General features: G+C 42.4%; 1 protein-coding gene across 1 annotated transcript in view; it reads left to right on the top strand.

Moving 5' to 3' along the window:
• Nucleotides 1–23,961, top strand: part of ghdc (GH3 domain containing) — a 29,528-nt gene extending 5,567 nt beyond the window's left edge. Inside the window, exons 2-8 of the mRNA XM_041217490.1 lie at nt 4,272–4,754; nt 10,038–10,650; nt 13,249–13,438; nt 20,131–20,202; nt 20,306–20,439; nt 22,189–22,277; nt 23,237–23,961. Of these exons, the coding sequence (XP_041073424.1) occupies nt 4,272–4,754; nt 10,038–10,650; nt 13,249–13,438; nt 20,131–20,202; nt 20,306–20,439; nt 22,189–22,277; nt 23,237–23,458 (1,803 nt within the window). The 3' untranslated portion in view covers nt 23,459–23,961. The remainder of the gene's footprint in view (nt 1–4,271; nt 4,755–10,037; nt 10,651–13,248; nt 13,439–20,130; nt 20,203–20,305; nt 20,440–22,188; nt 22,278–23,236) is intronic.
• Nucleotides 23,962–24,220: the final 259 nt, after the last annotated feature.

The following is a 24,220-nucleotide window of genomic DNA, read 5'->3' as shown; positions in this document are numbered from 1 at the left end:
TTGTTTTTGTTCCCCTGAGTATACTGTCTCCTACCACCTCTACATTCATTTTTGCTCCCCCCACTGAATGGCTTCCTGTCCCACGGTGCCATGGTCAGTCAGCTCATCCACCCTGCAGCCCCCACTCAACCGAACAAGCTGGGAGAACCTCACATCTGTTGGACAATTGCAAAGGTTGAGGCTCCTGCACTCCTGTCCTCTGGGTCCCCTTAGCTGCCTGACTCGCAGTAACACAGTCCTGTCCCCGTCTACTGACCAGATTAGAAGGCCCTATCCTAAATGGTGTGACTGCCTCCTGGTACAAACCATCCAGGTAACTTTCCCCCTTCCTGAAGTGTCGCAGCGTCTGCAGCTCAGCCTCCAGCTCAATGACTCTGAGCTGGAGCTCCTTGAGTTGGAAACACTGACTGCAGGTGTGAAACAAACACTGACTGCAGATGTGAAACAAAAAGAGAAAATGCTGGAAAAACTCAGGTGGTCTAACAGCACCTGTGGTTAACGTCTTGAGTTTGTATGTCTTCTTCAGAGCTAAAGAAAAGTAAAAATGTGATGAAATTTATACTGTTTAAGGAGGGTGGAGCAGGTGAAGCTGGAAAGAAGGCCAGCGATAGGTGGGGGCAAAGGAGAGATTGACAAAGGGGGTGTTAATGGTAGTGGTGAGGGCTAAAGGAGGTGCTGATAGTGGCATTAATGTAAGAAAGCAGAATGTGATCATAGTAGGACAAGGGTAAGCACTCTCAAAAGAACAACATGAACAAGTAACAGATGGTCCTTGTGGGGGTGGGATGGGGGGAGGGGACGGTGATGTGGAAAAAAGATTGAAAAACCCCACCCCCAACGTCATCGCACACTCGTGTGATATTTCAGTCGGTGGACACACGTGAGAGTCGGCAGTGCGCCTGCTGACAATTAAGAGGTCTATTAAGGCCTTTAATCAGTTCCTTATTTATCGCTGCCCATCCAACCTTACGAATCGGCCATGTGGCCTTTGCATTTTAAGGAAACCTCGTCCACGGGCGGGTGAGGTTTCCAACATTTAAAAAAAAAAACATTTTGACAGAATTTTTACTATGGGCGGAATTTTCCGGTCGGGTTGCGGGGCTGGGCCTGATACACCGACATGTAAAATGACGTGCGATGATGTCGGGCACGCGTCCCCAAGTCATCGCGTGCCATCGCGATATTTCGTTCGTCAGACAAGCACCGGAGTTGGCTGCGCACCCGCCGAAATGTAAATGGCCTATTAAGGCCATTAAGAAATCAATTGAGCCACTCGAGAACACTGCCCATCCCTTAAGGTTGGCAGACAGGCGAGGAGCCCAATCGGCCTTCGCATTTTTCAGGAATCCTCATCTACGGGCAGGATAAGGTTTCCTAAAGCTTTTATTAAATAAATAAAATAATTTTCTTAAATATAAAAACATGTCCCCACTCATGTGACACAGTCACATGAGGGGACATGTTTAAGTACATTTTAAGATTAATTCTTTGATTATTTTAATATCCATTCCATCTCCCTGAGGCAGCTCTTTCACAGGAAAGAGCACAGGCCCCGACTCTCCCTCCTCCCCCAGCCCGCACAGATAGCGCTGAGCGCAAGCGGCCGCTCATTACGCTGGGGGGACCTTAATTGGCCCGCCTGTGTAAAATGATGGTGCGGAGCTGACCGTGGGTGGCGATCGGCTCTGTGCCCACTCCCACCTTAGGAAAAATCCTGACTGATGCCTTTGTTCATGTGAGTGAGCCCTATGTGGGGACATGATTTTCATATTCTCAAAACCTTTATTCTCGGTTTTAAAATTCTTCAGCTCCTTGAGGCAGCTCCCTGCCGTCAGGGATTTTCAGCGCGCACTCCCCTGCACTCGCCCAGACATCTGCGCTCGTCCTCCTCCCTCCCCCTCACCCCGACAGCGCTGAGCTTCTCAACGCGCCTTCCAAGCTGGCTGCCCGTTCATCGGCCGGCCCAGCGTGAAATCCTGGTTGGGGGCCGATCGGGGGTGGTGGACCATTTCCTGGCTGCTCCTGGGACCCGTCCGAAAATCCTGCCCCATGTCTAACACTGCGCCGACCTTTACCTTTCCCAAATTTGCTGATCGGTCCCTCGAGTGAGAGAAATTTTGAAATGAGACGTCCCACGCAAAAATGTTGGACAAGCTGCAGGAGAACAATGGGCCTGAATCTTGTGCTTGCCGGGCGCGTCTGCTCCATCAGCAGGCCCGGGAGTGGACGGGAAGTGGGCCCTCGGCCGCGATCGGCCCCTGACCCCGATTTCACGCTGGCCGGGCCAGTTAACAGCCAGTGAGTGTGAAACACGCCCTGTGGAAAAACTCAGCACTGCCCGGGGGGGGTGGGTATGGGAAGAGGGTAGGCACTGATGTCTCCGCCAGTGCTGCTGAGCCCGTCCACTGAGCTCCCTGAAGGCAGGCAGCTGCCTCTGGGAGCTGCTGACCTCCAAATAATAAAAGAAAGCACGAAAATGCTGCAAAATGTGTCCAGGCAGCACAATCAAGCACCTGAAAGCATATCCCATAAAAATGCTGTCCCCAGATATTTTTATTTTATATCCTAACGGAGATTTCATCCCACCCTTGGATGAGGAAATGATTACAACCTGAATTCCGCCCACCCGTTTTGCCTGTGCGATGAGCTAAAAATTGCACGGGCAGCAAAAAATCGCAGTCAGTAGGCTTTTTAATGAGCTTCATTGGCCCTTTCATTGTCGGTGGGCACTGCTCCGACTCCTGGGCGCACCCGCTGACCTCAACATTGCCCGTGTGCGCGATGCCCTCAGGATACATGCCCGACGTCTTTTTGTGCTATTTTACGTGTGTTCAGGTCGTTGCATACGCCCATCCTCAGAATGCAAGATTCAGGCCATGAGGATGATGGGATGGTTATGAGAAAAGTGTTTAAAATCAGGAAAGGATGGGAGAGCGCCATTAGAAGCAGACTGTTTCCAGTAGTTTAGGTGTCAAAACGAGGAGTCACAAGATATGAGATTAAGCGAGAGACATTAAAACCAAGGAAGCTCTGTGGAAATCTCATCCAGCGTTTGCGGCTTAGGCAGAAACTTCAAGTTTTGTTTCTCTTGGTGGATGGAGTGGAATGGATATGGGGATAGGATAGGGAAAAATGATTGGAGCACTTTATTCACATGGAGGTTAAATGTTGGCATGGACAGGAAAGCCCCTGTTGACAGTTTACATCTTACACACTAAATGTAGCTTTTTCTCCTCGACATCAGTTGAGATTGATTTGGTATATCTTCGTTTCCTCGTTAAAGGTTGGGAGTGGAAATCTTGGATTTCTTTTCCCTTCCTAAACTAGGGGCACTTCTCATCTGTACAGTTCTGTAAGATTTCAGGATTCGGGGCTACAGATACCTAAATAGGCAGTTGACTGGCCATAAGTAATTTGAAGAGAAACAATAGTGCAATTGATATATTAACTATAAAAAGTATACAACTGGTAACAGCATTCTGCTCTCTAGTCAAAGTGTTAGGAACCTCCTCCCTTGATCTTCCTCCTCCTCTGGTCGATCTTCTGTGTGAAGAACGCAGCAGCCCAGTGATTACTGCCACCTCACCAGCACCTCAGCCCTCCGCCACCAGCATGACACCAATGTATATACCCTTTTTCTGGGGGCTGGTAGCTTACCCAGTGCCAATCATCTACCTAACTATTCTGACCAATGGATATTGGGCAAAACCTCAGGGTGCTTACCTTGTGCGTTAGCCTGCTCGAGGTCAGCTTTTTAGTTTCTGTCTTGCTGAGGGCCATTTCCTGGCCTTTTCTAAACACTTGCGTAGATGAGGGGGTTCAGAAGACTCCATCGTACAAGCTTAGGAATGTCAACATGGCAGCCTGGACAAAGACTCTTTAGAGGTAAAAGTGTTTATAAATCCTCTTTCCTGAGAGATTAGCAATGCTACTTAGCTAATTCCATAAAATGCAGAAAATACCCGCCTATTAAAAACCACAATTTCTTACAGTTCAGTGCTCCATCAGGTAATGTCTTTACGGACAGGGTCATTCAGGAAGCTAAGGAGTGGCATAAATGAGGAGTTGATATTGGCAGGGAAAATATGAGGGATTATGTTTAATACTCTGTTATATTAATTTTTCTAAGGTAAATACTTTTCTTAATACTCTTGCCATTTAGGTGTTAGCAGTGGAATTGCATTGTTAATCACCAGGAAGCAGCATACAGAATGGTGTAACTTCATGTTTGCTGATATTGCTGCCTATTTATAATTATTATTTATTCACAGATGCTTCTTATTGCTGCCTTTGTTTTTGGAGTCCTCAGCGTGTGGTTGTTGCTGTTGCTGTGCTATGATGTCTGCAACAGGTCAAAGGGTCAAAAGAGACCCTTTTTCAGCCTTTTGAACCACTACCTGACTCAGAGGGCTGCAAGTGGCCTGAGCCTTTTGCAGCGACGAAGACTTGAACTGAGCACCAAAAATATTCTGCAGGTGCAGCACAGCGCTCTTCTGCACCAGATCCACAGGAACAGAAAGACTGAGTATGGCAAGTTGTACCGCTTCTCTGAAATCACAGACCGCGAGACGTTCCGCATTCTTCACCCACTGACACGATATGACCATTATAAAGATTACATCGAGCGAATTGGCACAGGGGAAGAAAATGTGTTGATCTCAGAGAGGCCAAGTGTTCTATCCAGGACATCTGGAATTTCAGGCTCCAGTGCCATGTTACTGAGCACAAGGGAGACGACTAACGACTTCCATCAGGTATTGGTAGCTCCAATTACATGAAGCATGTTTGTTCTTGATGCCTGACTTATCCAAAATCTAACTCGTACGTTCTTTCCTCCCCTTCTCTCACCTTTTCCTAGCTATCTTCTTCCCCTCTTGTCCCCAGCTCTTACCCTGAGGTTATTGACTCTTTTTATTAGAATGCTGTCCCATTATTGCCATTCACTCCTGGGCAAAGTGCCTCAAATGACCATTTATCCTGTGAGCTGATCCTATATGGTAGGATCTGACTTTGCTGTAATGTAAAAGGAATGAGATACACGGTCTGTCTTGCCTCTCTCTGGAATTTTAGTCCCATTATTTTTCTATCCTGCAATGGAGAGCTGCAATCTCCATATGAACTAGATTATTTTTTATTTAGATATATATTTGATGCATTAATGGACCAGGAAATCTTTTATATACACTAAAAACAAAAGGCAATGTGGGATACTACAAACCTCATTCATTCCAAACTGTGATTTGAAAATCCAGTGGAATTTGAGTAAACAAAAATAGTTCAGATGATTAGACTATGGCCTTGCACAGGGGAGGTGGTGTGGGACCAGAATGAGTCTTTGCGCAGGAAGCCGAGTATGTGACTGGAATGTGTCCTTGTATTGACAAGGCAAATGGGAGGCTTGTGGGACTGGAACGTTACATAGCATTGCCAGGAAGAGAGGGGGATTTGGCTGGAATGCTGCTTTGCAGAGGTGGGCTGGGGACATGTGGGCCTGGAATGTGTCCTTGCACTTGTTGAAGGGAGGCAGCTGTTGGACTGGAGCATGGATTTCCTTCTGTGTGGCTTTTACTTATATACTTTGGCAGGAGAAATTAATCAACTGATTGCAATGCAATAAAGTTGAAAGACAGAATGTCAAGGTGAGAGCAAAGAAAAATAACAAAGTAGAGAAATTGCATTGGGTGGTATTGTGTTTGAGAGCATAGCCGTGTTTTTCAATGGCTGTGTGTATTTCTGTATACGTTTTTATTTTTATGTCTTTGATTTAATGCTACACCCTATTCCCTAGATATTGCTTAAAGAGACTGATGTACTTCCTTCTTCTGGAACCTTCAGAAACCAAACACAGACCAATTTAGTTAACTTGTTCAGTAACCACTGGTAGTTCAGAACACTGAGGACTCTTGAAACATTGTGGAATAGACAACATCATGGCCCAGATTTCGCATCTGGAATAACAGTGAGGCTAACAGTGCTGACTGTTACTCTGGAGTAAATTTAAGAATAACTTTTGTACATGAGTGGCTGGATGTGGAAATCTGATAGTCATAGTCTGAGTTGCTTTGCTCTTCCACATGCTGCATTGTGACAGTACCTCATCGATACATTCAACGTTGAAATCTATGTAGAGACATGAAATTGAGATACTTAACCACTTGTTATCTGATGAACACACCGAAAAAAGTTACATTCAGGTTTAAGTGAATTTTTAAGGGGTGATAGGTCATAATTACTGACTAACAAGATTTTGGCACTTAAAAAAATTAGTTTTACAGGTATGGTCTCTAATTTGAATTTAATTGGTGTTGGGAGTTTTTAAAAAAATTGTCTGTCTCTTTTATCTCTCTTTTAATCCCATCTATCTTTCCCAACTTTAGATTTAAATCATGTACAGATAGTAAAATAATTTACATTTCCTGGTTGATGTTTTATAGTTTAGGCTCTGCATATCCCAATGAGGATTCTTCAATCTGATTGATTAGAGAGCTTTGTTGTTGCTTGCATTGTTCAGTTGTTCTCAGTAAAAGGTGCTGATTGACAACAGTTTCCAACATTGTGGGCAGCTCTCAGTATAGCAAACGGCGTGCACGAAATCTGGACAATGTGCATGAGTCAATGCGCAAGCTCAGTAAGTAGATAGACCCCTTAGCCACACTATCATATTTTCTGGCTCAGCATTGGCTAAAAAAACGGTGGCATCTAAAATTGACAAGTTTTAACAAGACCAAAGCTAGTAAGAGCATTTGACTTGGCTCATGGATGGGGCTTTTTCATGACATTCAAGGTTATAATTTTTTAAATTTGTTTATTGGTTGTGGGTTTCACTGGCTAGGCCAGCATTTATTGCCCATCCCTAATTACCCTTGCTCAGTGGGCACTTAAGAGTCAACCACATTGCTGTGGGTCAGGAGTCACGTGTAGGCCAGACCAGGTAAGGACAGCAGATTTCCTTCCCTAAAGGAATTTAGTGAACCAGACGGGTTTTTACAACAATCGGCAATGGTTTCTTGGTCACCATCACTTTTCATTCCCAGCTTTTTATTGAGCTCAAATTTCACCATCTGTCATGGTGGGATTGAAACCCGAGTCCCCAGAGCATTACCCTGGGTCCCTGGAATACTAGTCCAGTGACAATACCACTACGCCACCACCTCCCAATAAATTTAAAATTAATTATCTCTAAAGCAAAAAATGCCTCTTGTTCTGAACATGTCTCTCATCTCTGTATTTCTGGCCGTCCGTGTGCGTATTTCATGTGTAGCTGCATGCCAATTTCATTGCCTATTCTTCACTGAATAGAGGAGCATACAGTCTGGACACCTATCTGTATGTATTTGTGTGCCTTCAGTTTACAGCAGAGTAGTGGTTCATCTTTTCTTTGTGTGTTAAGGCACATTTCTTCAGTCCACTTCAGACCAATGCAATGCGTTGTGCTTTCCTCAGTGTGTGCTCCAGCATTTTAAGTGCATACTGATGCTAAGAAGACTGGATAATTCCGATGTTAACAGCTCATTTTTGGGAAGGTTTATTGGGCATTTGACGCTAAACTTTCATCTAACATTGGAATTCAAGTACAACCACCGTGAGGGCCATTGCTTTAAGCTGACTGAGTAACTTAAATTCCATTTCAATTATAAGGGATTCCTATTTCAAGCATGAGATTTCACTTTTTAAAAATATTTAGACTATTTGTTTGCTGGGGACTGAATTAGTGACCTTTTTATTACATGACTTTAAGTGGTCATACTGCTTGTTTCAAGTGTTTGTAACATTTACAAGAAAGACTTTCCATGACTGAGTCTATTGTAATTGAAATTGTTGGTGTGGATGTCATGGGAGATTAGAAGCCGTGACACAGCTTAAGACCTTTGCAGATGCTTGCGTAGCCACTAATGGTGGAGCATTTAAAATCAGGGATGCTCAAGTGACCAGAATAGGAGAGCACTGATACCTCAAAGGGCTTTGGGGCTGGAGCAGATCAGAGAGGGGGAGGGGTAAGGCCATGGAGAGATTTGAAAACAAAGATGAGAATTTTAAAATCGATCCCTTGTTTAACCAGGAGCAAGGGTACATCAGTGGGTACAGAGGTTATGAATAAATGCACCTAAGTCTTTAAGTTTTGGATGAGCTCAAGTTGTGTAGGGTAGACGATTGGAGGTTGGCCATGAGTACATTGGAATAGTCAAGTCTAGAGGGAGCAAAGGGAATAATTGAGTGTTTCAGCAGCAGTTGAACTAAGGCAGGTGGAGTCGGGCAACATTACTGAGGTGGAAATAGGCGGGTCTTAGTGATGGCGCGGATATGTGATTGGAAGCTTATCTCAAGGTCAAAGACATGAACAGTCTGGTAACGCCTCAGACAGTTGCCAGGGCAAGGAATGGTATTAGTGGCAGAAACTGAAGACAACGACTGTGGTCTTTCCAATATTTAATTATAGGAAATTTCAGCTTATCCAATATTGAATGTTGGACAAGTAGCCTGACAATTTATGGACAGTGGAAGGGTCGGGGGATTTTGTGATGAGGCAGAGCTGGGTGTTGTAAGTGTACATGAGGAAACGCGCTGTGTTTTCTGATGATGTTGCCAAGGGGCAGCATGAAGATGAGAAATGGGACGGGGCCAAGGATTGATGCCGGGGGACACCAGATATAACGGTGTGGGAGCGGGTGGTGAAGCCATTGCACGTGAATCTCTAGCAACGATTTGATAGTTAAGGATGGAAGCAGGCGAGTACAGTGTCACCAAACTGGATGATGGTGGAGAGAATTTGGAGGAGGATGGTGTGGGAAACCACGTCAAAGGCTACAGACAGGATGAGGAGGGATAGTTTACCCTTGTCATATTCGCATCGGATGCCATTTTTAAGTTTGATAAGAGCTATTTCGTTACTATGGCAGGGGTAGAAACTTGATTGGGGGAATTCAAACTGGAGTTCCAGGAAACATGGGCACAGATTTGGGAGGTGATAACATGTGCAAGGACTATGAAGAGGAAAGGCAGTTTGGAGAGGAAAGGCAAGCTGGAGATGGGGCAGTAGCTGTGAGGGCAGTTGGGACCATCATCGATTTCCATGACACAAAATGCATTTTAATGCAGTTTATGTTTACAGAGTAAATGTGAAGCAATGAAGGGAATGAAAAATGTGCATCTGGACCAAAACCTAAAAAACAAGGACTGCAGTTAATCTTTTTTTCATTCATTTGTGGGATGTGGGCTTCACTGGCTGGGGATCATTTATTGCCCATCCCTAATTGCCCTTGAGAAGGTGGCAGTGAGCCGCTGCAGTCCACGTGGTGTTAAGCACACCCATGATGCTGTTAGGGATGGAGTTCCAGCTTTTTGACCCAGTGACACTGAAGGAACGGTGATATATTTCCAAGTCAGGATGGTGAGTGACTTGGAGGGGAACTTCCAAGTGGTGGTGTTCCCATTTATCTGCTCTCCTTGTCCTTCTGGTTGGTGGTAGTTTAATGAGTGATGGATTAAACAAAACGTAGTAATAAAGTATTGGAAAACTTCTGAAGGATTGTTACAATATGCAAGTATTATTGACTATATTGTATTAATAATTTAAAATCTCACTGGAAAAATTCAGAATATAATAAGAGTGGTAGGATATGATTTATTATCCTACTCATGAGCTGACCTGACAAGAGAAGCAGTTCTAAGTTAGCACCATGACTGTGATATCAATCATATAAGCAGGTCTTCGTTGTATTCTGTTCATACTACTATTAAAAATGAGGTAATCTTAATCTGGTAGAAATGTTGGAGAAGGTTTCATGTCAGGGTTCAATCCAGTTCAGCTAGAGGCAGTGATGATGCTCACTAGGCCATGTGTGTGTGACATTTTCAACTTGAATATCATCTTCGAACACATTTTCAATGACTAATTAGTTCCAATAATTAGAATGCTAATATGTGTTCTATGGAAATAACCATCATTTATGGCAATTTCTCCAGTATTTTGCAACAGTTTGGTGGAGCGCCTTGTTTTAAGACCAACTGAAACTATTGTCTTTTTCCTCTCATTACAGGGCTTTGGAGTGGTCTTTAATTCAATGCTTAACACCTACCCAAGGATTGGAAATTTACAGCGGACTGCAAAGTTTTATTACCCTCCTATTTGCAGTAATTCAGAATCAGGAATTCCAATTGGCCCCAATTCCCCCTCTCCCTTGACTTCCAAGCTCAACTTGAATATGTATTCAACACCAGCAGCTGGATTTGAAATTGCTACTGAACCTGAGGCACTGTACATTCATCTGCTTTTTGCCCTGAAAGATAGAAGTTTGGGAACACTGGAGGCTAGCTTTGCTTCCATAGTTTACCACAGTTTTGCTTGTCTGCAAAATAAGTGGGGTCAATTGATTGAGGACATTAGGTTGGGTCAAATAAATCCCAAATTGAAGATTTCTGATGACATTCGCATGAAGCTCCAGGTTCAACTAAAGCCCGATCCTCGAAGAGCCTCGGAGCTGGCTGCAGAGTTTGGGAGTGGATTTAATGGGATTGCTCGTAGAGTGTGGCCCCACCTCAACTTGGTTCTTGCTGTGGATTCTGGCTCAAATGAACTGTATGGAAGTCACCTGAAACACTTCTACTGTGCAGGAGTTCCCATTTACTCTCCAGTTTATGCAGCCACTGAAGGTAATGATGGCTCTTTCAGTATCGCCATGTTACCTAATCAGCTTCTCTGAATTCCTTTTAGCTGCCACATGTCAGGGTCAGGCGAGTGCAGCACACTACTTCCTGACTCCCTCAATGTTAGTCTGTGCTCACCTGTTAACAGAAATTTGAACTTATGTAGTGCTTTTAATGTAGAAAAACATCCCACGGCATTTAAAACACTTGAGGAGAAATAGATGCCAAGTCTAGGATGGAATGATTAGAAAGGGGAACCAACAGCTTCTTTGGAGGTGAATTTTAAGGAGGGTCTAAGATATAATTACCTAGGCAAGGTAAATTAGCCCGACTTTTTTTCTCCCATCCACAGAATCAAGGGGCATTGCATCTCATGTCTGAGTCTCAAAAGTCTGATCATATAGAATCACAGAATCATTACAGTGCAGGATGAGGCCATTTGGCCCTACTGTGTCTTGACCAGTTCTCTGAATGAGCAATTCATCTGGTGTCCTTGCCCTGCCTTCTCCCCGTAACCCTGCACTTTCTTCCTTTTCAGATAACAGTGTAATTCCCCTTTGAACGCCTCGCTTGAACTTGCCTCCACCACACTCCAGACCCCAACCGTTCGCTGTGTGGAAAAGTTTTTCCTCATGCCACTTTTGCTTCTTTTGAAATTCTTATAGCATTATAAAACTGTGGTGCAAGTAATCAAATTTCCACAGATAATTGTCTTGATCACAACACAACGTCACAGTGTAATCTCAGGATGTTCTCCAGTCATAACATTAATTTTTTAAAATTTAAAAACCTAACACATTTCACAATGTGTGGTGTGATGTGCCACTTTCTCAGTCATGAATCTTTTTGATCGACAAGGGGATCAAGGCTAATGGGGTGGGGGTGGAAGGGCACGTGTAAGTAGGAAAATTGCTTCATGGCCACAATCAGATCAAATGGTGGATCAGGCTAGAGGGGCAGAATGGCCTACCCCTGCTCCTAATTCTTGTGTTTTCTAAATTGTGGTTTCTCTTGGACACCTTCATTCTGTCATGTTAGTGATTATGGCATCAAGGAAAACTATGCAGAAATTATAGGCATTCCAAATATGCATACCATCCAAATACAATTAATTAAGTTTTATGTTCATGACTAGATTCTTCCTTTTGGTACTTTGTCATTCCTTCATGGGATGTGGGCATCACTGGCTAGGCCATCCCGAGTTGCCCTTGAGAAGGTCGTGGTGAGCTGCTGCCTTGAGCCGCTGCAGTCCGTGTTGTGTAGGTACACCCACTGTGCTGTTAGGAAGGGAGTTCCTGGATTTTGACCCAGCGACAGTGAAGGAATGGCTGACATAATTCTCAAGTCAGGATGGTGAGTGACTTGGAGGGGAACTTGCAGGTGGTGGTGTTCCCATGCACGTGCTGCCCTTGTCCTTCAAGGTGGTAGAGGTCGTGGGTTTGGAAGGTGCTGTCGAAGGAGCCTGAGGTACATATTATAAGCTCTAGCTGTTTATCTTGTTTCTTATTTAAGATGACTTCCTAGCCTTTTTACATGGCAACAGTGTTCTTTTTCTCATGACTGGCCTGCCCAGAACTATTTCCTTAATTGTGATAAGCCCTTGGGGAAGACTTAAGTCGGCAATGCAGCTTACCAACACATAGCTGTATGGATATTTCTCCCAGTGCAGCTGATGCTGTGATTTCCACCTTACAGCGTGAACATGGTAGGTTCTGGAATTGTTTCTGGCAGAAGAAACTCTGCACTATGGAGATAACATTATAGGGGCAGAGGAAACATTGACTGAATCCTCACCACTAGCATTCTGCCTTGCCCGTATGGCAGATGAACACCAATACAGGTTGTATGTTAAGCAGCCGATTTCCGTGCTATTATTTCTATACAATTCTGTGTGTGAATTTTTAGTATTAATTCTAAATCTTGGTGTGCAGCTGATGTTCCTGGCATCGATCTCGAGGGTTTGGGTTATGGTAGTTGGCAGGTCCTAATCTTGCACCATCCCTGACGACCTAAAAGCACATTTTCAGTTGTAAAGAAACTGGGCCCTGGCATGGAACAAGTCATTTCCAATTCCACCTGCCACCTCCTGCAGTGATTCCTGCTGAGCTATGGGTCCACATATACAGGGAACCATCCAAAACCTCTCCTTTAAACAGCCAAGCCTCCCCATATGAAGCCAAACTGTGGATATCGACAAGCTACACAACTGGATCCCAATCCATTCATCCCTGTTCACGCACTTTCCAGCAGGAATCATTGAATAGTGATCAGGAGTTGGAACACTGGCTGCTTTTATTTTACCATTGATGTAGCTGAAGGTTGCAGGGAGCACCATTTTAAAAAAAAAAAATCAAGCTCGAGTATGTTATTTCTGTAATAGTTTAAATCTGGAATGAACTGCCTGAGATTGTGGTCAAGGCAGATTCAGTCTTGTCTTTCCAAAGCGGTTTGGACACTTATCTGAAAAGATAAGATTTGCAGGACCACAGGGAAAAGGCAGGGAAGTGGGACTCGCTGAGTTACTCTCGCGGAGAGCCAACACAGATACAATGGGCCGAATGGCCTCCTTCTGCACTGTAACCATTTCTATGATTCTATGTCTAGGTTTCATTGGAGTGAATCTATGGCCAGAGAAAGAAGAACGGCATTATCTCCTATGGCCACAAGCGATCTTTTTTGAATTTATTCCTGTTGATCTCTGCAGTGGAGAACAACCACAAACACTGTTTCTGGATGAAGTGAAGAAAGATGAGTTATATGAACTGATTGTCACAAATACATCTGGTTTGTACAGGTACTGATGATAAGTTACTTAGAAAAATATTTAAACGACAGCTTCTGTTACATGTATTCTTTAACATTTGCTCTCGATATTTATTTTTCATATTAACATGTTGTAAAAATGATATCAAGGGAAAATTTTTAAAAATGGAGCCTGAAAGCTTTTCATAAGTGTTACTGGTGATTCAGAAATATTGATGTAGAACATATTATACAGTTTAAATTGAGAGACTGCATTACTACAAGTTTCTATTGAATGTAGCAGTGGTTAACCCATGCACAGTAAGTACGATGAATAGATCAATGGCTGGAAAAGCTGCCTATTATCTATCCTCTCCTCTAATTGCTGTCTGAGGAGATCACTTCCAGTTATTGCCAAGAATCAGTGAGTGAACTGACTTAAAGAAGCAGAATGTGATTTTCAAAAGCCTTATACTCAACCTGCTTTTTGATGTGTGTGAGCTGCCAATTAACATTGATGTAGGTACAGGAATCCCTCGAGCCTGTTCTGCCACTAACTTAGATCATGGCTAATCTGCAACTAAGTCCACACACCCACCTTTGCCTCACATCCCTTCATACCTTTGGCAAAAAAAATCTATCAATCTCGGATTTAAAATTAACAATCGATCTGGCATCAGTTGTTGTTTGAGGAAGAGAGTGCCAAACTTCTACCACTCTTTTAACATAATAGTGTTTCCTAATTTCACTTCTGAAAGGCCTGGTTCTACTTTTAAATTATGCCCCCTCATCCTTGACTCCCCAACCAGCCGAAATAGTTTCTCGTTATTGTTTCCTTTAATAACTTGAAAACTTTGATCAATCCTAGTTTGTGGAATCTCTGCTCATAATGAAGCCCTTTATAGAGTCTGAGTGATCTGGTAAAACAATGTTGTACATCTTCCAAAGTCAGTATAGGCTTCCAAAAGTGTAGCAGCCAGAACATCTCATAGTACTTCAGGTGTGGTTTAAACAAATGTATAGGTGAATTATGACTTTTACCTCCTTGTATTCTAGCCCTCTAAATATTGAGGCCAGAAACCCATTGACCTTCTCAATTATTTCCTTTCCCTGATCTAACATTTTAATGATCCACATACCTGAGCCCCAAAGTCTCTTTGGGCCTCTGCTGTTTCTATTTTCAACCATGTAGAAAGCAGTTTTCTCCATTTAACTTAATAGCTTAACTCTGTTTACCTGTGTTGGTTCCATACCTGTTGCCCAACGAAATTCCATTAATTTCAGTTTTGAAATTGTCAATTAACCCAACCTCAGCAGCTAGGAGTTCCAAATTTTCACTAATCCTTCCTATGGTGCAGTGTCCAGAACTGAAAACATTATTTCAACTGCGTTCCAACCAGAACTTTGTATAACTGCAGAAAAACTTGCATCCCTTTTGATTCCAGCCCTCTTGAAATAAAGGCTAACATTCCATTCACCAATTGAATTATTTTTTGCACCTATTGTTCCTAGTTTTCAGCAATTCCTGTACATGGGATCCTAAATCTCTCTGCTTCTCCGCAGTCCCAAGCTTGAAAATGCTCTGAAATAATTTACTTACTTACGCGGAGAGTGTCTAACCTCTCGCTTTCCAACACTGAGTTTCATCTGCCATATTATTGCTCACTCTTAAATCTATCAATGTCCTTTTGCAACTTCTCCCATCTATACTACTTAGTGTACCACCTAACTTAGTCTTGTCAGTAACCTTGGATATATGGCTCTCTATTCCTTCATCTAAAGTCATTGATATTTTGTGGTCTCTAAGATTGACTGCAGCTTGTGTTAAGATTGTCTTTTTGACATAGTGGTATTGGGGGGCAGGTGATGGTGGCATAGCTGTAATGTCACTGGACTAGTAATCCAGAGGGCCCAGGCTAATGCTGTAGGGACGGGTTCAAATCCCACTGTGGCAGTTGGCGAAATTTAAAATAATTAAAAGCTAGTCTCAGTAATGGTGACCAAGTCAATTGTTGTAAAAAACCTATCTGGTTCACTAATGCTCTTTAGGAAAGGAAATCTGCTGTCTCATGTAGGTCTGGCCTACATGTGACTCCAGACCCACAGCAATGTGGTTGACTGAAATGGCCTAGCAAGCCACTCAGTTGAAGGGCAGTTAGGGGTGCGCAATAAATACTGGCCTTGCCAGCAACATCCATATCCCATGAAAGAATTAAAAAAACTCATCAAAAGTATAACTGGATCAGATGCATATGAAGATCATCTTTGGGAAAGTAGAATTGATCCTCTAAGGTTTCATTCTCGTTGTATAACACTGTAGTACTCCATTTAGCCACAGTATGGTGCTCTAATATAAATTGTGTGAAGCTGAGTGTAAAATGTCCATCTGTGTCTCATCCTCTGGAACTGTGACAGGGTCACACCCAGCACTTGTGAAGTCTGAGGATGCTTAGGCATATAACGTAATGAAAACCAACGTAAACATTTCGAGAAACTAGAGCTGTTAAAACAATGACAATCCCATTCCCTCTCCATTTATCTATATTCAGTGCAGCACTTCCATTTTTGTTTTCTCCTGAAGTAATTTAATCATGCTGAATAGATTTCTACCAGTAGCCCCTTCACGACTCCGTTCAAGGGAGCATTCTTCATGTAAGCCTCATCAGCTTGTGTTTGCAAGCTGTTGTATTGTGCAGAAACTCACAGCAGAGCCAGATAATGTCCCCGTTATAGACATCCACTCAGAGTCGATGGAAAATGATGAGAATCAGAATTTATTTTTATTATTTTTATTTTTAGTCATCCTCCCACCTGGCAGCCCAAATTTTGCTATAGCAGGTTATTATCCAGAAAGGTGATTGTTGAAGGATGACACTGGTACCAATATTTACATTTATTTACAGAGTGAAGCATTCACCTCCTAATTCAAACAGACCACAGTTTCAATGTGTTCCTTTATATGTGCTAAAGTGAAACTCCAACTAATGCGCACCACCTGCATAAAATTAAACAATTATTTTACAACTAACAACAGAGGAATTCTACCTCTACTGCAGATGTACCTGAGAACAGCTTGAGTATGGGACCTTTCTATTCTGCATGCTCGGCTCATAAATGGCAAACTCATACCAGCCTAGTTTTGTTGCTGCATCGCTGTCTATCAGGCTCACTGCTGTATTGTTATCATATTTTAAAGTGTTACCTAGCCTCCGGATTCTCCATGTAGGAAATTATATCCATCCATCATTCAGTAAGTATGTATGAACAATATTGTTAATATGGTCTGCTGCTCCCTGGACAGCTTCTAAAGTGTTGGTAACAAACAATTGAGAATATGCACTGATGAGCTTAGTCGCAACATTTTTCTTCCTTTACAAGTCTAGTTACACACTATATCCTGTCATACTAGATATTTAGGTTTCACTTAAGCTCCTGTTTTTAAACCAAGCAATTTTCAGTGTGATTGACCATGTCATACTTGTGTCTAAGGCTAGAAACAGTCTCTGTTGATAGTTCTGTAGTTCATACTAGTCATACTGTTGAGATGCAACAGCAGATACAGCACCTGTTTGTTGGGCAATAGTCCAACTCCTCAGCCTGTAACGTAGTGTGCATGAGAGGAACATCATTATGAGCAGGAAGTGGTCTGCCTGCATATTGGTAAAGAGCTAAGAACACAGAAACATAGGAAATAGGAGCAGGAGCAGGTCATTCATCCCTTCGAGCCTGCCCCACTATTCAATATAATCATGGCTGATCCTCTATCTCAACACTATACTCCTGCTCTCTCCCTATACCCCTTGACACCTTCAGAGCCTAGAAATTTTATCTATTTCTTTCTTAAATATATTCAGTGACTTGGCCTCCGCAGCCTCTGCGGTAGAGAATTCCACAGGTTCACCACCCTCTGAGTGAAGAAATTCCTCCTCATCTTATTCCTAAATGGTCTACCCCATATCCTGAGACTGTGACCCCTTGTTCTAGACCCCCCAGCCAGAGAAAACATCATCCCTGCATCCAGTCTCTCTTGACAATCCTGCCATCCCATGAAGTAAAAAGGCAGTATGCTTTCCTCAGGCCTTTGCACATGCACGTAAGGTGTCCTAGTACCTGGTTGAGACCCCCATTGCATGTTTGGTTTTCCTTGCAACATGTAGCTGCACTCAGGTAAACCACATCTACAAGGCACTCCTTAAAGGGGCTGTCTGTTAGACTTCAGCCTGCAAGGAAAGATTTTAAAATATATCTGCCTACACCTAACAGACAAGCAGGGATAGCAAAAATGCTCCTCCAAACCCATAATCAAAGAACGCTGGCCACTGCCAGCCTTCACTACCTTCCCTGACCACCCGCCTCCTTCACAGCCTGGTTGCTCTTCCCTCCAGTAGCCCTCCCTGCTTTGCCCCTGTTTAGCCAGTGATCTGCATCCTCCTGCCTGCAGCTAGGTGGCAGTATTGGGCAGACTCAACGCCTCATCAAAATCAACCACACAGTTAGTTCTTCCCACCCCCCGACCCCTACCACAAATTGGAGCACATGAGTTTCTCTCCCAGTGTATTAATGATCCTTGCCCACTGTGAGTGCTGTGATCTCACTGCATTGTTGCTTAAACTGCTGCTGCCTATTGGGTCAGTTTACAAACTTTCAGCTCCTGTAACCAAAATGCTGGAGCGCTTTTGTTGGGACTTAATTCTAAATTGGGATACAGATTCAATCTCTCAAGTGCTCAGTTGCAGATATCGGCTCCATCATTCTGGGGGAACAAATTAGCAAATGCTAATCCATCCCCACACAGTGATCAGAGAAGAGTCACTACAGGACTCAGTGTGCACAGTTCTAGAGGGAGTGTTTCCACATAGCATCAGAAGCGGCCAGCGAGTGGGATTGATTGCTCCATTACCTGGGTTGCTATACCACCTCTAGGAGAGAATGTAGGGATGGGATAAGGATGGAGGGAGCAATATAGTGAACATTTACCCTCAAACAATGAGATTAAGACATTCTTTTTCCATGGAGTAAATCACAACAGTCATCATTCATTAAGCCTAAATAAACAATCCATTAACAGAAATATGTGTTATTCCCATCTGTCCTTTAGTGTCGATTTATATAGCATGAAAAATGGATTATGGAATTCAAGATTTGTGGCCGTGCTTAAGCTGAAGAGAAAAAAAATTGCATGGCTGTTGGGAAAAGCCAGGGGAGTGGGACTACTTGCTCTTGCAAAGGGCTGGCACAAACATGTTAAGCTGAAGGGCCAGTCTATGATTCTATTCTGTGATTCTAGACCCCAACCTCTGGAATTCCCTCCCTAAACCTCTCCACCTCTTTACCTCTCTTTCCTCCTTTAAGCTTCTTAAAACCTACCTGCTCGCCCTTGTTTTCGGTCATCTGCCCTACAGTCTCATGTGGTTTGGTGTCAAAATTTGCTTTATAACATTCCTATGAAGTGCCTTGAGGTGTTTTATTACGTTGGAGATGCTTTATAAGTTATTATAACACGTTCTTGTAAAAACTGTAAGGAAGTTAAAGGACTCAGAGATTAAAATTTGGAAGTGCACATGTTGGTTCTCAAACTACTTGTCCAACACTCAGTATTGCACAGGTCGTAGTTTTCTCTAGCTAAGCATTAATAAGAATGAAGATAGTGACTTTTGCTCTTGCTATTGACACTTGGTTGTACTTGACAGTAATTCCAGCACCCTCCTTGGCCACAATCTCAGGCTGAAGCAGATAGCTTCAATGTCCTATTCAACCTAAGCTTAATTTCTGATCCTATATCCTCTGCGTCAAAAAGACTATTTACTTCCATCTTTGTCACATTGATCACTATCTCATCCCATCCACTGTTGAAAACCCGGTGCCTTTGTTACCCCAGAATTGACTGTTCCAGTGCTTGGCTGCTGGCCTCCCATTCTCCCACTTCCATACTTCTGCTCATCCAAAACTCTACTGCACAAAGTCCTGCTTACCCACCACCCCTGTCCTCTTTGACCTATGTTGACTCCTGGTCCCTCAATAATATTAAATTTTAAAACTCTCACCCTTGTAATTGAATTGCTTCATGGATTTGCACCTTCCTATTTAGTAATCTCCTCTAGACCTACAACCCTCTTCACCCAAACTGTTGTTTCCTTTGACTTTGGTCTCTGCACCATGGAAAGTTTTTTCTACATTTATAAGTGCTATATAAATACAAATTGCTCCTTTTGTGTTCTGAATGTCAGGTTTCACACAGTGCAATGGGATGGTGATGAGGCAAGATCTCAGCAGAGATACAGACTATAGTGTATCTTCAATTCACTGTTCAGATCGAAAGCGCTGGTAAATCTACTCCCATCCCAGTCTCTACATTTCACTGTGTAACTGAGGACAGACCTCTCAGATATTTTCGTTAGATTCTTTAACTGGTGCTAGGCTAAGAAGCAGTTCTTTGCTCACTATTTTCTGCTACTGTTGTAGGAGGGTTAGCGAGTTGCCCTGTCATTGAATAAGTACAGTTTAGGTTTAATTTCATCACTTTCATTTATTTGGTTTGTTTTCTGGACTTGGGTAATCAGGAAATCACAGACACTTAACGTATATCGTAGGCCCTGCCCTCGTGGTGAAGTTGGAATAAAATATTCTACGGCATAAATGAAAACAAAACTCAAAACTGAAACTGTAACAAGGTACCAATTCCTTCCGGAAGTGCTTCAAAGCAGGTTTTTTTCATGTATGCGATATTTATTGATTTTCTTTCAGGTACCGTATGGGGGATATTGTAAAGGTCGTGGGTTTTCACAATCAGTGTCCAATCGTTGAATTTAAGTACAGGTGTGTGGATTTAATTTAATCATTTTAATCGATTTATTTTGTTCTCTGCACATTATTTTACTGAATTTCTAAACTTGGACATTTGTTCATTTTGCTTTGTCAGACAAGGCCAGTTGTTAAACGTCAGAGGAGAAAAAATAACGGAGGAGGCATTCTATCAGACACTGCTACGAGCTGTTACACTGTGGCCTGGAGCAGTGCTCCTTGATTACTGCTGCGTAGAGAGCGGGCTTTTGGGTAAGAAAGTGACAAATTGCCTGTTTGATAACTGCTCCCTGTCAGTCACTCTCCAATCTCTCTCTCAGTAAACCACCACCCTAACCCCAACACTGATATCTAAATCCAGCAATGTAGGAACACCCAGTATTCCTGTCCTTTGTGGGTGCAGCTCATCCAAAGAATTGATGGGATTAGGGACACTGATATATTCTCTACGCCAGGGGTTTCCAAATCTTTGAACTAGGGACCAAACTAAGTAAGTGAGGTGTAAACAGTTACAGAAAATTTGAGCTTGGCTCTGTGTACAAGCAGGACTCTCTGCATGTGGATGAAGCATCAATGTACCACAAGACCAACAACAACATGTAAATGTAAAGCACCTTAATGAACTAAATTGTCCTAAGATGTTTGACAGGAGCATCATCAAACAAAATTTGACACCGTGTCACATGAGATCCCAGGGCCAATGTCTAAAAGCTTGGTCAAAGAGGTCAATTTTTAAGGCGCACATTAAAGGATGAAAGAGAGCTAGAGAGGATTAGGGGGGAGAATTCTAGAAGTTCGGGTCTTGGCAGCTAAAAGTACAGCACCAATGGTGGGATGATTAAGATCAGGAAAGCTCAGGAGGCCAGGATTGGAGAATTGCAGATATCTGAGAGGGTTGTACGGGAGATTACCAGTCAGAATTGGTGATCTATGGGACTTGAAATGCTAAGGAGTCTAGAACTCATTGCCTTCCACACAACCTCAACCACTTCACTGAAAAGTCACAAGACAACCACTGACTGTCAGTTTTCTAATGTTCTACAGTGAACAGTGCATCAATCTTATAAGACCCAACCTGCTACTTGTAAGACTGTTCATACAGACTGACATAGCTGAGTCCCAAGTGCACTGATGTAAGCACTCGCTTTTGGGTTATAAAGTTCAAGCATCCAAGTACATAATCCAGGCCTATGCAAGTTCTGTTCTATCTTTCTACATTTCATCCAGTTACTTTTTGATGAATCATTAAACTTGAGAGCTTTTCTAGTGTCTTTAAGTATGTGTAAACGATGCCATAACATTCCTCACTGCTCTGGTCTAGTTAATATAAAGCAACTTCCCTTTGTAACAAAAGTATTGACATGTTTGCCATCACGATACTTGTGCCCAGCATTTCTCCCTCATCAAACACCACTAGAAACAGATTAACTGATCATTAATCTCATCTGCCGGTCGGACCTTGCTATATATAAATTAACTGTCACGTTTAATCCCATGGTTGTGAATGTGCTTCCAAATTAATTAATTGGTTGCAAATTACTTTGGGATATCCTGAAGACCTGACAAAGCACAATATGAATGCAAGCTCTTTCTTTCCTTCAATATGCTAATATATTCCTCCAGATCGGTACTATGAGAAACTCTAAAGATATATATGTAGCTACTTTTTGAGTGAGGAGAGTTAATATAGTTGAATATATTGATAACCTTCAGTTCAATGGCATAATGTCACTACAGGAAACTAATGCATTGATCAGTACATTCCGGTCCTAAACTGTGACCTCGACAAGCTCATTTCTGTCGGTCTGTGTGGTTATGATGGATATAACAAAACTTAAAAATACTATAAATCTGTAAAACTGCTGCTTGCCATATAAGGCAGCCTGATTTTAGTTTGACACTCAAAGTGCTTTCCTGTCTATTGTAAAATAAAGTGCTGAATCACTGGGCAATGCTAACCTGTTCCCATATATTGTAGATAATTCAAATTTCTTCTTCCAGGGCCATTTTGTGGTAGTTCAGATCTTCACTATGAAGTTTTTGTTGAGATAAAAGGAGTAAGAAACTTGTCAGAGGATCAGCGTTACAAGGTGAGGGGCCATTTCTTATTGTCCTGTTATGAGCGGGCTATGTTTATTTGTAGTTTAAGTTGTTCCCCTCCCTTGTTGGGTTAGAGAGGCTATTAATGTATGATGCTGAATGATAATCATCACCATCATAGAACTCAGCAAACCCAACATAAACCGAGGGTTAAAACTGGCACTAAGATGAAAGCAAAATACTGCGGACGCTGGAAATCTGAAACAAAAACAGAAAATGCTGGAAAAATTCAGCAGGTCTAACGGCATCTATGGAGAGAGAAACAGAGTTAACGTTTCGAGTCTGTATGACTCTTCAGAGCTCTGTTTCTCTCTCCACAGATGCTGGGAGACCTGCTGAGTTTTTCCAGCATTTTCTGTTTTTGTTTAAAACTGGCACTGACCTCTTTTGAGTGGTTCATGACCCTACTGGATGGCGTATTTACCTACCGATCCAATAGAAGAGTTATAGTTAATTTATTATATAAGAGGCAGGGGAGACAGTAGCATATTGATAATGTGACTCGGCTAGTAATCCAAAAGCTCAGGCTAATTCTCTGGGGACACAGGTTCAAATTCCACCATGATAGATGGTGGAATTTAAATTCAATTAATAAACTCAATTAATTAATTTAAGAAAATCTGAAATGGAAAATGAGTCTCAGTAATGGTGGCCATTAAACTATCATGAATTGCCTACTAAATCTGCTGTCCCTACCTAGTCTGGCCTACATGTGACTCCAATTCCACAGCAATGTGGTTGACTCTTAACTGCTTTCTGGAATGACCTAGCAAGCCACTCAGCCAAGGGAAGTCAGGAATGGGCCAATGGTGCCCACATCGCATGAAATAATATCAAAAAGCAATGAGCAAAAACTGCATTGTGCCAATATGATGATTACTCTGTGCCCTATACAGTGATTTTTTTTTCAAATATCTTCTCATTGGTATCCTCTTTCCTATCTCATTAGCTGGACCAGTGCCTTCAGGAAGATTCGGAACAGTACCAGTCGTTTAGACGCAAGGGTAGTATTGGACCAGTGAGAGTTCATATTGTAGCAGCAGGCAGCTTCAAAGAGCTAACGAATTTTATCATCGCAAATTTAGGCACTTCCTACAGTCAGTTCAACATGCATCGCGTTCTGAGGAAAAAAGAATTTTTGGACTTTATTCAAAGAAAAGTAATTTCATGAAACTTTTGCTCATACAGTTTTGTGTTTTTCCATCTTAAATTTGTGCAGTTTGTGCTTTTTTCCGCATGCATCTCTTTCTTTTCTTAGGATAAGGCATCGAGTCCCTTTGTGCATGGAGTTCATTCCCAGGCTTCTGTTATGTATTTGGTTTATACTTTTTGTTGCGATTAATCATTGCACTAGGGAATGGTCAAATAGTGCAGGCACAATAGGAGCACTGAACCAATGCTGATGGAAAAAGTAATTGCAAGCTTTGCACATATCAATTTATTTGCAATACTGTATATCCTCTGCGCTGGAAGGAATGAAATGGTTCTTCTCAAAAGAGCAGAAACTCTAGCCTCTTGGCATCCTGTAAGACTGATGCTGCTCCCAGGGATCAGGGAGCTGCTAAATGAAACCATTTCAAGGGAAATCAATTATTACTGTAAATAATCACAACTTATTACCTTGTATATTTGTGTATGCTTCTATTTTCTACATTAAAACCTTTTTGATTCTAACCTTTCATATACTGTGATTGATTGGATTTGCTTACATTAATTACACAACTTGATTTTATAATTTCAGCAATTCTCCCATTGCAAACCGCTTGAAGTTGTGTGCTGTCCAGTATTGCTGTGGGCCACTGAATTTTTCTACAACTGCAGCTCATGCCGTTCTGCCTTTCCCTGATTGTGAGAATGGTAGAATAACGTATGTTGTGTGATGCTCTGGCTGATTCACCATCACTGAGAACACATCTAATTCCCAAGCAGAAGT

This window comes from Carcharodon carcharias, chromosome 23 (assembly GCF_017639515.1).
Source record: "Carcharodon carcharias isolate sCarCar2 chromosome 23, sCarCar2.pri, whole genome shotgun sequence".
Classification (NCBI taxonomy): Eukaryota; Metazoa; Chordata; class Chondrichthyes; order Lamniformes; family Lamnidae; genus Carcharodon; species Carcharodon carcharias.
This window is presented reverse-complemented; position numbering and strand designations above follow the sequence as displayed.